The sequence below is a fragment of the Pelophylax lessonae genome (assembly GCF_965119305.1).
Source record: "Pelophylax lessonae genome assembly, chromosome: 2".
Classification (NCBI taxonomy): Eukaryota; Metazoa; Chordata; class Amphibia; order Anura; family Ranidae; genus Pelophylax; species Pelophylax lessonae.
In genome coordinates, this window is record NC_138769.1 from 241087820 (window position 1) to 241103094 (window position 15275).

Below are 15275 nucleotides of genomic sequence, written 5' to 3' on the forward strand. Positions count from 1 at the left end.
AAATATTCATTGGGACGAATCCTGATTTTTTTTTTTTTTTTTACAATTTGGCCTGCACTGGCATTTGGCTCTGAAAACATCAAGGGACAAACTTAGATGCTTGTGACCTTGTTTTAAAGATTGTTGGAATCCCATTTTTTGATGTATTTGATGACCTTTTGTACAGGGTGTCTTACCTGTAAACTCACCTGTCACTTGTGAGGTTTGAATTCCGTCTTCTTAGCACTTTCTAAACCACCTTTTGGGATTTTCTACTTTCTACTCTTACCCACAAGTTTGTGTTCTTCGTTGTCATCGCATCTGAAAAGTATGTATCTGAACTTGTAAAGAACCCTTTTTGGTCTTACACAAGTACAAGGTATTAGAGCCTAGAGCCTCCTCCTTTCCTAAGGTATATTTGGCCTTTCACTTCAACCAGGATGTTGTGCTTTCAATCCTCTGTCAGTCCCTAGTATATCAGAAAGAGATTTCTGCAGCCACTGCTTGCATTAGGAACAGTGATTCTCTTCCTCTTCTCTGATGGTCCCCAAAAGTGAAAGCAGCTCGCTTTTCTAAGACCTTCCGAAGGCCCATGTCATCATTTAAGCTTATGTTCTTAAGATCTGAGTCTCACTCTTTCCTGTCAAGGCATACAATGTTAGATCTCTTGGTGTTTCTTGGGCTTTTTGGCATCAGGCAGCCATATCCCATATTTGCAAGACTGCCACCTTGTCTTCTCTTCACACATTCTCTCAGTTGGGCTATGTTTGGATGTCCCAATTGCCCCAAAATCGTTTGTTCTTCAATGAAAGAGAAAAAAGTTGGATTTTTGCACTCACTGTAAAATCTTTCCTTGGGGCTCATTGAGGGACACTGTCCTTACCCTTCTGTGTTTATGACCTTGCTTGTGGTACTGCTTTGTTAGAAAAATGAGGCATGCTGGAAGTGGTGGGGTTATAATAGGCTGGTCAAATTTTTATCTTGTTGGCCAGTGTCCAAATCTTCTGTAGGCAGCAGTACTGTATATCCAATTTGCCTCTGAACCCTGTGTTCCTCAATGAAGTCCAAGAAAATAATTTTAGGGTACTGAAATCCAGTTTTTCTCCATACAAGGGGAGGGCTTCTATAGTTTTGGGATAGCTGGGAAGAGTGCAACTGATAAAAGTGCAGCACCGCCAGAGAATATAAGTACTTCTCAAACGATAAAGCAACAAGCATTTAATTGTTTATTCAGCAGACCAAATACGAGAATTTCTTGTGATTTACATACCCCTTAAATTCTCTATCAAGTTTGTGACCCCTCACTCTCACTTCCTGTCTCTCACACCCATGGTTGGCAGAATTTCTCTTTCACTTCTCCAAAGTGCATATGCTCCAGGTGTCTCCAGGAGACGGAATGAGGGGAAGTATGTCCAGGAGGACAAACTGTAAATTGCAAACTTGACAAAGGTTCTAAATCATAACTAGTCTAAATAAAAAAAAAAATAAAAAAAAAAAAAACATTTCAATGCTATGAGGTCCATGCTCAACAGAGCTTACAATCTAACACAACTGTATTCAAATCCATCAATCCACCCTCTACAGTATCTAATCTATAACATATGAGTACTATGTGTGTATAAGATGAATTGTGAGAGCTCTTCACAATGAAAAATTTGCCTGTTATCTAGAATCTAAATCCAGTTTGGCAGGATTTAACTAAGTGCTGATCTGTTTAAGGAAAGGGTATTGCATGTTAGCATGGATTTCTTGTACTTTGTTGCATATTAATAAATAGGAGTATGTTAGAATCTTAAACATTCATGCTGACAGATGTGATTGTGTAAGTCATTGCATTGTACAGAGTGAGCTAAGCTATTAATTTATTCCAGCTCTTGCTGTCTGAATATTACCAGCAACTCAATGGTGGACATGTAATAAGAAATGATAAATCTCCCCATTGAGAAATAGCTCAGGAGGAACTTTTACACACGTTGATGATAAGACGTCATATAAAAATGTGAGGGTGGAGGAGGATGTTCTCATGGGGTATGTTTTATCACCACTATTAATACTTTAAATCTTGTATGAAGAACTGAAAAAACAGAATCGTATCTCCTTGCATTTGTACATTCTTTATTAACATGACTTGCATGTGAAGTACCTTATCCGTATGATAGTTTGGTCTGCCTACATTATATTTATATATACAATGTATAAACATACCTAAAGTCACAATAAAGATTCACAAAAAAAAAAAATGTCATACTTATCTGCTCTGTGCAGTGGTTTTGCACAGAGCAGCCCATATCCTCCTCTTTTAGGGTCCTCCTCCGACACTTCTGGCCCCTCCTCTTCAACCAGTGCCCCAAAAGCAAGCCACTTGCTCTGGGGGCACTGGTGCAGGCTCGCTCCGGAGCCCGACTCTATGCGTTCATAAGACACATACAGCTGCGGTTCTGGCCCCAGTCCCCTGCTCTCTCCTCATTGGCTGTAAAGGACAGTATCCGATGGCAATGGCTCCTGCTGCTGTCTCCGCTAATAAAGAATGAGAGTCCCAGGAGAAGCTCACCTCTTGTGCACAAAAAAAATATATATATAATAGTTTGTTGTTTTTTTTTTTATATATATATAATATTAATGTTATAATATATAAGGTTAATGTGTTACCCCTTTGATGGAGGCACCAGAAAGTGCTCTGAACCAGGCTTATTCACTGCAAAACTTGCCACTCCCTATTCTGATAATTCTAAACCAGATTTTCAAGGGGAAGAGTACCTGTATTTGTAGTATTTTATTGGTGGTTGTGTATCTACCTTTCCATTTTATACAGTGATTTCAATGCAATTTCTCTCATTGGCTGTCTACAAATACGACAGCTATGATGCATGAAAAGCATCTCTAGTAGTCATAAATTTAGCAGTTTTCATTTTTCCACTTGAGTTGAATAGCGCAAGATTCAATCCCATCTGGTTTTTATAGTTCTTTAGTGTCCCACACCTTGGAAACATTTGGGACCGATCAAACTAGCTTTTCAAAGTTGTTCACTTAAAGCATAATACCAGTCAAAATAACAAGGCAAAAAGTAAAAGTTTATTATAGGATATAATAAAAAAAAAAAAACGAGATTTTCTTTGTAGTATTTTTTTTTCTACCGCTAGATGTCCTCAGCCTGATGGCCAGGATCATTCAAACCACTTTCTCCAATCCCAGGTTGACTTGGATGCATCCTCAGCCTATGAAACTGAATAGCCATGAGCTTGACTCTTATCACTTGCTTTCTCTTCTCTATTAGCATGCTCCATGTCTGCAGAAAAACATATTGTGATGTTCTTCCTCTCATATTCCACCTCTTTTATACAGGGACTGCAAGAATCTGGCACCATGTCAAATTCATGTACTTGCACTGCTTGCATTTAAAAAAATACTTGCTGACATTTTAATGACTACAGATGTCCATTTTCAGGCCTTTTTTTTGCCTAGAACTCAAAAAATGCACTTCCATTTGTTTGTAACTGTGCCATTATATATTTTCTCTTTTGTTGTAAAGGTACACATGGGTAACTGGAAAGGAGCCATTGACGTATTATGACATGAATTTGTCAGCACAGGATCATCAGACATTTTTTACATGTGATACAGACACGTTACGGCCATCTGATTCTGGTAATGTTGATTTGCTTTTCTAGACTTGTTTTTCTAGACTTGCCAGAGGTTGTTTTAGGAAGGGTTCCCAACCTTTTGAAAGAGGGAGGGCCACTTTAGTGACTTGGTAACCAGTCGTGGGCCACAATGAGTGGAGCAGGCGGATGACAGGTCAGTGTCCATTCTGCATATGCAGAGCAGACACGGACACAGCCGGCTGTACTCTGTGGGCCCTCCTATTGGACCCGCCCTGTCGGAAGGGGATGGATCCCCTTCTGTTTTTTTTTTTTTTTTTTAGCGGATCAGATTGGAGGTAGGCGGTTGTAAACAGACAAGTCTATTTACATCTGCTGCTCCATGGAGGTGAATAGAAGGTCTGATTCGGTCTGCCTGAAAAAAGTACAGGCGAACCGTATTGGACCAATCGTGGGAAAGGAGCCTAAGGCTGCTTTCACACTAATGTGCTGAATTGTACCCATACTGCAGTGCACCTGTGGCTTTCCTGCGGGTTAGCTGCACTTTTCTATAGACTTCTATTATACAGGGCTTAAAGTTTAAAATCCTGAGCTACTAGCCAGGCCTTAAGAGTTACTCAGAAAAAAAGGGGGGTTTGGTGTAAACCAAAAACCGCGCAAGTGGTTCAACCGTGTATATATGTATAAATATGTAAATATATTATCAATAAATACAAATTCTATGTGAATATAAATATTAATAATTAATATTAATTATTTACAGGAATTGCTTCCTTGTAGTGAGCGGCAACAAAAAAAGCAAGGTGCTGAACAATTGTTTAAAAGAATGGGTAGTGTCGCGCTCAAACATAAAGTGCTTGTGCAGATATATTTAAACCTTAATTCAAAAATTAAAAATACATAATAGGTGACAATCTAAAAAATCAATCAATCTGTGCTCAATATTGTAAAGTGCAAACAGTCCATATGCAGCATCAAACAGTCCACATCTCTTTGGTGTCACACAAATTAGCAGAGACTTGATGTTAGTGCAAATTATCCTTCACCTCCACACTTCACCCAGTGATCTAGTAAGGTACTCCTTACCGGAAATATATGACCCCTTAATTATAGGGGGTCACATAGGCAATATCTCCACTCAGTACACACGATCCTCAGCTCCTCTGTTACACAGTGGGTAATCCAGCATCAAGCCCTTATAGTGTAGCTCGGATCAGGTGGCAAACATGGGTGGGACAAAAAGGAGACTCTCATGGTGCAGTACATCTAAACATATCGCTTTATTTAAAAAGTATTGCACTTACTCGAATCACCATAAAACAATCGCCTTTCTCATAAAAACATCCAGCGAGGGTTGTGAGCACTGCCGATCGCACAGCGCTCCTCTAACCCGGAAATGGCTACGGTCTCACGTTTCCCTTCCCGACGTACGTTTCGTCAGTACGACCTGACGTCATCAGGGGATCCCCTGATGACGTCAGGTCGTACTGACGAAACGTACGTCGGGAAGGGAAACGTGAGACCGTAGCCATTTCCGGGTTAGAGGAGCGCTGTGCGATCGGCAGTGCTCACAACCCTCGCTGGATGTTTTTATGAGAAAGGCGATTGTTTTATGGTGATTCGAGTAAGTGCAATACTTTTTAAATAAAGCGATATGTTTAGATGTACTGCACCATGAGAGTCTCCTTTTTGTCCCACCCATGTTTGCCACCTGATCCGAGCTACACTATAAGGGCTTGATGCTGGATTACCCACTGTGTAACAGAGGAGCTGAGGATCGTGTGTACTGAGTGGAGATATTGCCTATGTGACCCCCTATAATTAAGGGGTCATATATTTCCGGTAAGGAGTACCTTACTAGATCACTGGGTGAAGTGTGGAGGTGAAGGATAATCTGCACTAACATCAAGTCTCTGCTAATTTGTGTGACACCAAAGAGATGTGGACTGTTTGATGCTGCATATGGACTGTTTGCACTTTACAATATTGAGCACAGATTGATTGATTTTTTAGATTGTCACCTATTATGTATTTTTAATTTTTGAATTAAGGTTTAAATATATCTGCACAAGCACTTTATGTTTGAGCGCGACACTACCCATTCTTTTAAACAACTTAAGAGTTACTCGCCACCGGTTTTCCCACCCAACCCCTACCCTGCCCCGCCCCTAATCCCACCCCTAAACATGTCCTTGTAAATTATCCCATGAAATGACGCTTGTAAGGCTCCATTTACATCTAGCTGTCCCGGATAGCAGGTGGAATCGCTGTGATTCTGCCCGTGATCCCGAGTCGACCCACATCATGGGACGTGCTTGCAATCCCCATTACTTCCAATTGCACACTGATTGTGCCGCGATTTTGCCACAATTATCGCCTGACGAATCGCAGTAAACTTCCCAGAACTTCCTTTGAGCAACAGGCATCCCATGATTCTGTTTGTGCGATTTTACCGCAATTTATCGAGCGACAATCGTTGCCAAATAAACTCGCGGGATGCCTATATGTGAACGGTTCCTAAATGTTTTATGCAAAATTAAATGTGAACAGGCAAGTGGAAACTTTGAGGGTTATATATACAGTATCTCACAAAAGTGAGTAAACCCCTCACATTTTTGTAAATGTTTTATTATATCTTTTCATGTGACAACACTGAAGAAATTACACTTTGCTAGAATGTAAAGTAGTGAGTGTACAGCTTGTATAATATTGTAAATTTGCTCTCCCCTCAAAATAACTCAACACACAGGCAATAATGCACTGTACCCTCCAGCGGTAAAGATGTTGCCGGTCTGCCTCGCCGCCCGAGACAAGCAAAACCGCCGCCTGCCTCACTGCCCAAGCCAACCCCCCCCCCCCCCCCCCTGAGCTGGAACATTCGCCCTCATTGCATTTTCTCTTGCCAAATGCGAGCAGGCGAGTGAAAATGTTAGGGGCTGCTATTATATCCTGCAGTTGTGTTGCACTTTCAGAAAGCACACCAAACCCACAGGTATTATCAGAAATTTGTGGCTCAGTGCAGGATAAGTTTGAAAGCAGCCCAGTAATTCCTGCAGAACAGATATACCCATATAGGCACTGTGATTTTAGTAATAAACTGACCTTAAATAAAAGACTTCTATTCAGGTATTGCTGGCTGTTGCTGTCCCAGGCAGAGTGTATTTGGTATCACTCCGCCTGTGACAGGAGCCAGCGCTATACAGGAAGCATCGGCTTATGTGGCTCTGTTCTGCAGCCTCTTTCTTCCTCTATTACTCGCCCCATTCACAACTCTGATGCTCTGGGATGGCAGGTTTGGAAACCCACGATGTGGGCTTGCTGACCCGCCATCCTAGAGCAGGAGGTTGTGGGCCACATCAGACGGCTCTGCAGGCCACTGGTTGGGCATCCTCTTTTAGGAGATAAAGCAAAAGCCTAACACATTCAAATCTGTGAGTTGTGTAAACTACAGTTTAAATGGCAATGCAATGCACTAAAGCACAGAACATACAGTATAGCTCTGTGTTAGGAAAAAGGTGCATGCCTATTTTCCCTGTGCTGCAGTGCATTGGCAGCCTATTCGTATTGATGACTTAACACAATGCACCACATTGCACTGCTGAGATTTGAACAGACCATAATGAATGTCTGGTTTATGTTAAACATCTACTGGTACACCTGCAGTTCTTATCTCTGTACAGATAAAATGTATTAATAGCTATGTCATAAGCTCCAGCTCTACATGTTTTCTGCTATGTTCTATGAGGTGGTCAGCTATCGAGTGGATCACCTGCCAGAGTCTTATGTTTTTCAGACTCCAATTCCCTGTTTGTATCACCTCCTCAAAAAAGGTCATAACATTGTGAACATTGTGAATATTTGTGAACTGAGAATTCGGGTGGGCATAAATTCCTTTTAGAGTCGGTTCACACTAAGGCGACCCGACTCTGTACTACTTTGGGGGTGACTTGTGCATTGCCATGCACCACGACTTCGGAGCGACTTGCATGGACTTCACATAATGGAAGTCTATGCAAGTCGCTCCGAGGTCGCCCCGAAGTAGTACAGGACCCTTCTTCTAAGTCGGAGCGACTTGTGTCGCTCCTATTAGAATGGGTCCTGTAGCGGTCAATGGACCGCGAGGGAGCGCAACTTGTCAGGCTGACAAGTCGCGCTAGTGTGGACCGGGTCTCAGAGTCCCTGAGATAAGTGAGCAATCAACATTGGTCATATGGCAGCAACTACACAAAACTAAATAATTATCTTCTGATGCAATTTTAAAATAAAGAACAACTTTACTCAAGCTGACCTCCAAGCAAACTACTAAATACACAGGTCAAATACATATATGGGGGCCTAGTTAACTGCATTTCTATCCAATATTAAGCTGGGGGAAACATACACTAACTAGTGTATATCCTCAGTTTGATTTATCATACAGTATATTGCAACTGCTGCTGGGAGAAGGTGAAGTAGCATTAGAGCCAATCAGGTGAGCTGTATATTAATGTGCTGAAAAGAGAAGAGAGCAGAGCATTGGGCTTTTTAGTCAGCTGCTGTTCCTTCATAGTCCACCCACACATAAGATAACCTAGCTGTATTGCTTAATTGCAGTAAGGGAAAATGAGTGACCGGGGTGAGCTGTCTGGCCAGGCTGACAGAAATGCAATTGAAGGAAGAAAAAACAAAAAGACTCAATTCCATGCTTCACATATTCAAGGTACATGGGGAAATCACTCCAGCTGTGCTTTTGTATTTGGATAATGGGAAGCCTTCCCTGCGGTCAGAATACACTGATTAGCGCCACCAGCAAAGCTTATCATTTGGCAAAAACCTTACAGGATGGTTGTACAGAAGTTGACCTGTAGATCGACTTCTGTGCAACCAGCCTTCCCATACATAAATCAAATTCAGCCAGACCCTGCTGAACTGGCTGAATTTCGATCCATGTATATCTGTCTTAGGCTCCTTTCACACACTCCGTCCGTTGGACGGAGTCCGTTTTTCTCAGCGGGGGATCGGGCCGCCGATCCCCCGCTGAGCAGCAGGAGGACAGCTGTGTCTCCGTGCTGTGTGCGGAGACAGAGCTGTCAGTTCCCCATGCATCTCTATGGGGGAAATCGGATGGGAACGGACTGTCGGTCCGTTCTCATCCGATGCCATCCGATCCGATCCGCTGGACGAATGGAAAATAGGGTTTCCATCCGTCCAGATTTGACGGATCGGGTCGGATGTCAGCGGACATGTCTCCGCTGACATCCGATGCCCCATAGGAATGCATGGGGGGACCGTTCAGATCCGCCAAAAAACGGACAGGCGGATCTGAACGGTCCGCCTGTGTGAAAGGGGCCTTAAGTATAAAAACTTTCTGTCCAACTCCTTTGATTTTCCAAATGAAGTATGGATGAGAGAGGGGCTACAGGACCACCTACAGAGCAAATTTTGGCTGATTTATCAGAAACTGATTGGGGTCTGCCATAGTGGACAGCCTTAGACTACTAGAAGGCTTCACAGTAGTTTAGTATGTAAAAGCACAGTGTTTACAATGTATTTCTGAGGTCAGTGTTCCAATTAAGGGTGAACAGAAAGTCAGCTCCACAGCTTTTTAATATAGGACCTGAACTATGGATGTGGTGGCCAAAAAAAAAAAAAGCAGAAGGAAAATGACTAGTTACTAGAGTATTGCCTATAGGTTCCCCGCATCTTTTCTATATTAGTAACTTTTCTCTGTGTGGAAGGGTCTATTTTAGCAGAGCAGCCAGCCTTTGCTTCCTCCTGGTGATTTATGACTAAAGGAGACATATTTAAAGAGCCGGAGAATAGGTACATAAAGTACAGAACGTATAAAGCATGAAACAGGGAGACCATTGCACAGCAGCTCCATGGATACAGCTTTCCCTCTGGCAAAGAGAATATTAAGCAGTACAATAGTGGCATATCATATCCAAGGGTCACTACAAATGTTATGAGACTAGCAGTGAAGAGGAGCACTGCCATAGATCTCAACTTTTCTTTGATTGTGGCACCCCACTTTTTTATCAGAGGTTCCCCCTTCACACCACAGGCTCCCCTATGCATGAGAGCCCCCAATACACCTAAGTCATCCCTATATATCAGAGGCCCCCTAAACATGAACCTTCCCATCACCACAGAGTCCTACCATCACATCAGAACCCTCCAATCACACAGTTTCCTCAGGTTTCCTCCCACACTCTTTTTTGGCTCCAGCAGCGCAGCAGAGGGTGGTAGTTGGAAGAGGTCTGGAGGAGGAGGACTTCCATCCTTAATGCTGTTGGCGAGCCTGCAAGATGCCTGCCCAGGATCAGAGTTGGCGAGCCGGCCACCTTCACCATAGCAATGAATGGCGTCATCCTGGCCCTAGAGCATCATTGCTTGTTATGGTGATGGCAGCTAGCCCATCTGCATGAACCATGGCAACTCATGACAATGATTCAGGACAAACTAGGTCCTGTGCTTGAGGAAACCCTGTGTAACCTAGACAACACTCTGGTTGAGAAACACTGCCATAGATAAACTCACACTTCAGATGTGCATGTGTTAGGCTCAAGACACTGAAAATGCACTGCTGTTTTTCAAGAGGAATACAAGACAGCAATTTTAGGGTACTTCTTAAGCACAGTTAACGTCTTTAAATATTCACGTTTGGAGTTGAGGTCCACTTTAATAATCCTTGAAAACAGCTGATGAGGGTACAGGCCACTCAATGCTTGCTGGCCATAGTTTCTAAGCTACCTTGTTGCTGAAGTTGGAGAACCCCTTTAATATACTACAATCTCAAAAAAAAAAAAGAGAAACTTGTCCTTGCACATGCTCCCAACTGCAGTGGTAAATTGAGAAGTCTGCCAGTCTGCTGTAAACAGAAGATGAAGGAATTTATTAAAAAACGTGCTGCATATGGCATCTGTCACCTTTATACATTTTCTATTACACAAAGCTTTTTATAGCTCTGGAGGCTGTATATAAACAGATGATTGAGATTCTTATATATGTGAGAGAATGCCTTGACTATGGCTAGTATTCGTTTATTTCTTTTATTTGCATAATCAATCATTGAGCACATAATTCCATTTACCTGGGTATTGTTAAATTATGAGTTAATTTGTCAAGTCCAGGAAACGCTAGCTTTCAGCTAGAGGGTGACTTGTTACATAGGAGGAATGTGTCGGTGTTGCTCCAAAAGAGTATATTGTCTCCCATGTGAAGCCAAGACTAATATTTTGTCTCTGCAGGAAAACTCAAATATTTTCCACACAAGGCTTTCAGGAAGATTTATTCAGCAAATCAAAAAGAAAAGCTATAGGTGATTTCATATATAATATATGACCTATGCAGGGAAGTGTGTGTGTACAGTATGTATATAGAGTATATATATATATACACAACCACACACACACACACACACACACACACCCACACACACACACCCACACAGACACACTGGATATAAAAAGTCTACACACCCCTGTTAAAATGTCAGATTTCTATGATGTAAAAAAAATGAGGCAAAGATAAATAATTTCAGAACGTTTTCCACCTTTAATGTGACCTATAAACTGTACAACTCAGTTAAACAACAAACTAAAATCTTTTAGGTGGGGGGAAGTAATAAACTAAAATAATATGGTTGCATAAGTGTGCACATCCTTAAACTAATACTTTGTTGAAGTGCCTTTTGATTTTATTACAGCACTCTTTTTGGGTATGAGTCTATCGGCATTGCACATCTTGACTTGGCAATATTTGCCCACTCTTTGGTGCAAAAAAAACTCCAAATCTGTCAGATTGCGAGGGCATCTCCTGTGCACAGCCCTCTTCAGATCACCCCACAGATTTTCAATCGGATTCAGGTCTGGGTTCTGGCTGTGCCCTTCCAAAACTTTGATCTTCTTCTGGTAAAACCACTCCTTTGTTGATTTGTATGTATGCTTTGGGTATTTGTCATGCTAAAAGATGAAATTCCTCTTCATGTTTAGGTTTCTAACAGAAGCCTGAAGGTATTGTGCCAATATTGATTGGTATTTGGAACTGTTCATAATTCCCTCTACCTTGACTAAGACCCCTGTTCCAGCTGAAGAAAAACAGCCCAAAGCATGATGCTGCCACCACCATGCTTCACTGTGGCTATGGTGTTCTTTTGGTGATGTGCAATGTTGTTTTTGCGGCTAACATATCTTTTGGAATTAAGCCAAAAAGTTCAACCTTGGTTTCATTAGACTGTAAGGCTATGTTCACATGTAGGCGTTTTGGGGTGTTTTTGGGGCTTTTTTCTGCTCTATGATCAGCTCACAAAACGCCCAACAAGACAAATCCTATTAATTTCAATGGCCCCTGTTCACATCTGAGCATTCCGACACCTTGAGCAAAACGCCCAACGCTCAAAAAAGTACATCAGCTTCTTTTTGGGCAGATTACAGGCGTTTTGGCCCCATAGACATCAATGCAAAGCCTGGAAAAGTGGTATAGAGCGTTTTACAGGCGTTTTGTTGCTCCTGATCTGCTCAAACAGCACAACTCTCCACCCAGCTCTCCATCCAGCTCTCCACCCCTTGTCACGTCTCTGCTGTAGCACATGTTCTGCAACATAGAGGGCAGCAGTTTTCTCTTGGAAGCGGAAGCTTTTATAGCACTTATCAGGACATATCAATGTCTCTATGATATCAAGAATGTTCACTACAAGAACCGTACAAAGAGACAGAGGGCATGGGAAGAAATCGCTGCCAAAGTTATTGCAGGGTGGTCTACAATGAATAAGAAACAGCAGCATGACAAAGGTAAGTTTTCAATGTGTTCTGCATGCCTTGCTTTGTCTGATGTCATGTCTGCATCTTTGCAACAGCATGTATGTGGGTGGAGAACACCACAAAATGCAGAAGAGGAGGTTCCTGGGAGATCAAATGCAGAGGAGGAGGTCCCTGGGACGTTCCTTATGCAAATGTTGTAAAAAAACACTCTGCTTTTCATTGGTCACCTATACTACACAAAAACGCCTGTAAAAAATGCCAATAAAAACGCCTGTAAAACGCTTACAAACACTTGTAAAAACGCCTGCAAAACGCCTGAAAAACGCCTATAAAATAGCAACGCCAAGATGTGAACGTAGCCTTAGGCTACGTTCACATCTTGGCGTTGCTATTTACAGGCTTTTTTTAGGCGTTTTTTCAGGCGTTTTTACAGGCGTTTTTGTGCAGAAGTTTTTAGGTTGACTAGTGACCAATGGAAAAAAATAAAAACGAATGTAATCTGCCCAAAAAGAAGCTCATGTACTTTTTTGAGTATTGGGCGTTTTGCTTAAAAATGTCAAAACGCTCAGATGTGAACAGGGGCCATTGAAATGAATAGGATTTGTCTTGTTGGGCGTTTTTTGAGCTGATCCTAGAGCAGAAAAACGCCCCAAAAATGCCCCAAAACGCCTATATGTGAACTTAGCCTAACACATTTTCCCACATGCTTTTGAGAGACTTCAGATGTGTTTTTGCAAAATTTAGGCAGGCTTGGATGTTTTTCTTCATAAGAAAAGACTTCTGTGTTGTCACTCTACCCCATAGCCCGGACATCTGAAGAGTATGGGAGATTGTTGTCACATGTACCACACAGCCAGTGCTTGCCAGATATTCCTGCAGCTCCTTTAATGTTGCTGTAGGCCTCTTGGAAGCCTCCCTGACCTGTTTTCTTCTTGTTTTTTTCATCAATTTTGGAGGGATGTCCAGTTCTTGGTAATGTCACCGTTGTGCCATATTTTCTACACTTAATGACTGTGTTCCATGGTATATCTAATGCCTTGGAAATTCTTTTGTACCCTTCTCCTGATACTTTTTAACAAAGAGATCCCTCTGATGCTTTGGAAGCTCTCTGCGAACCATGACTTTTGCTGTAGGATGCGACTAAGGCTGGATACACACTATACAATTTTTGTTGTTAGATTTCCGTTAGATTTACCTTCAACTATGTAGTTCAAGGGCCTGCCTGACTGCATACAAATTGAAAGTGTTTAGGTTTGACCTCATATTATATGGTTTTGGTAAATCTAAAAGAAAAAATATAAAGAAAATTGTATAGTGTGTATCCAGCTTAAGAAAATGTCAGGAAAGACCTACTAGAACAGCTGAACTTTATTTGGGGTAATCAGAAGCGCTTTATATGATGGCAGATGTGTACTGACTCCTATTTAACATGAGTTTGAATGTGATTGCTTAATTCTGAACACCACTACATGCCCACTTATAAGAGGGTATGCAAACTTATGCAGCCACATTATTTTAGGTTTTATTTTTACCCCCCCTAAAAAAATCAGTTTGTTTTTTAATTGTTTTGTACAGTTTATAGGTCAAATTAAAGGTGTAAAAAGTTGTGAAATTATTTATCTTTGTCTCCTTTTTTTACATCACAGAAACCTGACTTATTAGCATGGGTGTGTAGACTTTTTATATGCACTGTATATACGTACACACACATAATATACAGTGCCTTGTAATATTCACTCATCGCCTGACCCACATGTACTAAATTATATTTTATATTATTCTTAGTAGGTTATCTCACCTAGGGTTCAGCAAGAAGTCCCCAGTAGATTTCTTGACCTTCTTGCCTGTCTTGCTGAGTACAGCAGGGCAGATTAATATCTGCCCAATGTTACTGTTAAGGGGAGGGAAGTGTTCCACACAGAGCTGGTAGTGCAGTATAGAATGACTGCTCCTGTTTGGGTAATTATACGAATGAAATTGCTGCTTTAGACAGAAACTAAAGGGCACAGTAGCGTGGATATATGATAAACCGAAACATGGGTGAAAGCATAAATGCTTAATTGCTGTTTTATATAAAATTGATACTGATGTACAAGATTGTAGCACACAAAAAGAGTCAGCCATGACTCTGCTTTATAAACACTTTGCTGCCACTGCTTTAGAAAGGTACGCAGAGAGGGCCTGCCAACACAGCTACTGCCAATACCTACTCACACATATTCACGTTTTGGTACTTTTAGCCCGGTTCACATTAGTGCGATCATGGAGATCGCATGTAATTCGGAGCGCACTGCTTCTAAATTACATGCGATCTCATGTGCGGTGCAAATTTCAGCCATACACTTTGTATGGCTGAATTTGCACCGCATCCGCACTAAACACGCACCTGACCCTTTTTTTTTTTATCCGCAGCAGAATCGGATCGCATGGTGGTTCACACTAGTGCGATCCGATTCTGTGCGAACTTGCAGATCGCACTGCGATATGCGATCGCAACTGGGGGTGTCGTTAACTTTTAATTGACACCCCCTGCGTATCGCATATGGCATTGTGAACTGCCAGGGGTGCGGATGCGATGCGGGATCACGCTGCATATTCGCAGCGTTCCCGCATCGCACAAATGTGAACCGGCACTTATACATACGGGCGAGCACACGCTCGCCCGCTATAGGCTCACAAGGAAGTGACAGGCAAGTGACGTAGATCTACATCATTCTGCCTGGCCGGGGCTGACCGCCGCAGTAAATAGTCATGCGGCGGTCGGCAACCGGTTAAGGACAAGATTTTAGACCTGCACAAGGCTAGAATGGGCTACAAGACCATCAACAAGAAGCTTGTTGAGAAAGAGACAACTGTTGGAGCTATTATTCGCTAATGGAAGAAATACAAAATAACCATCAATCGCACTCGCCTGGAGCTCCATGCAGGGTTTTGCTTCAGGGGGTAAGAATGATCA

At 42.0% G+C, this 15275-nt stretch overlaps 1 protein-coding gene across 5 annotated transcripts in view; it reads left to right on the forward strand.

The window, feature by feature from the left end:
- The window catches only part of ST7L (suppression of tumorigenicity 7 like), a 270999-nt gene that overhangs the window by 87637 nt on the left and 168087 nt on the right, over positions 1-15275 (forward strand). For all 5 annotated transcript variants that reach the window (XM_082248423.1, XM_082248425.1, XM_082248424.1 and 2 more), the window contains exon 5: positions 3509-3624. In XM_082248423.1, the coding sequence (XP_082104549.1) occupies positions 3509-3624 (116 nt within the window). The remainder of the gene's footprint in view (positions 1-3508; positions 3625-15275) is intronic.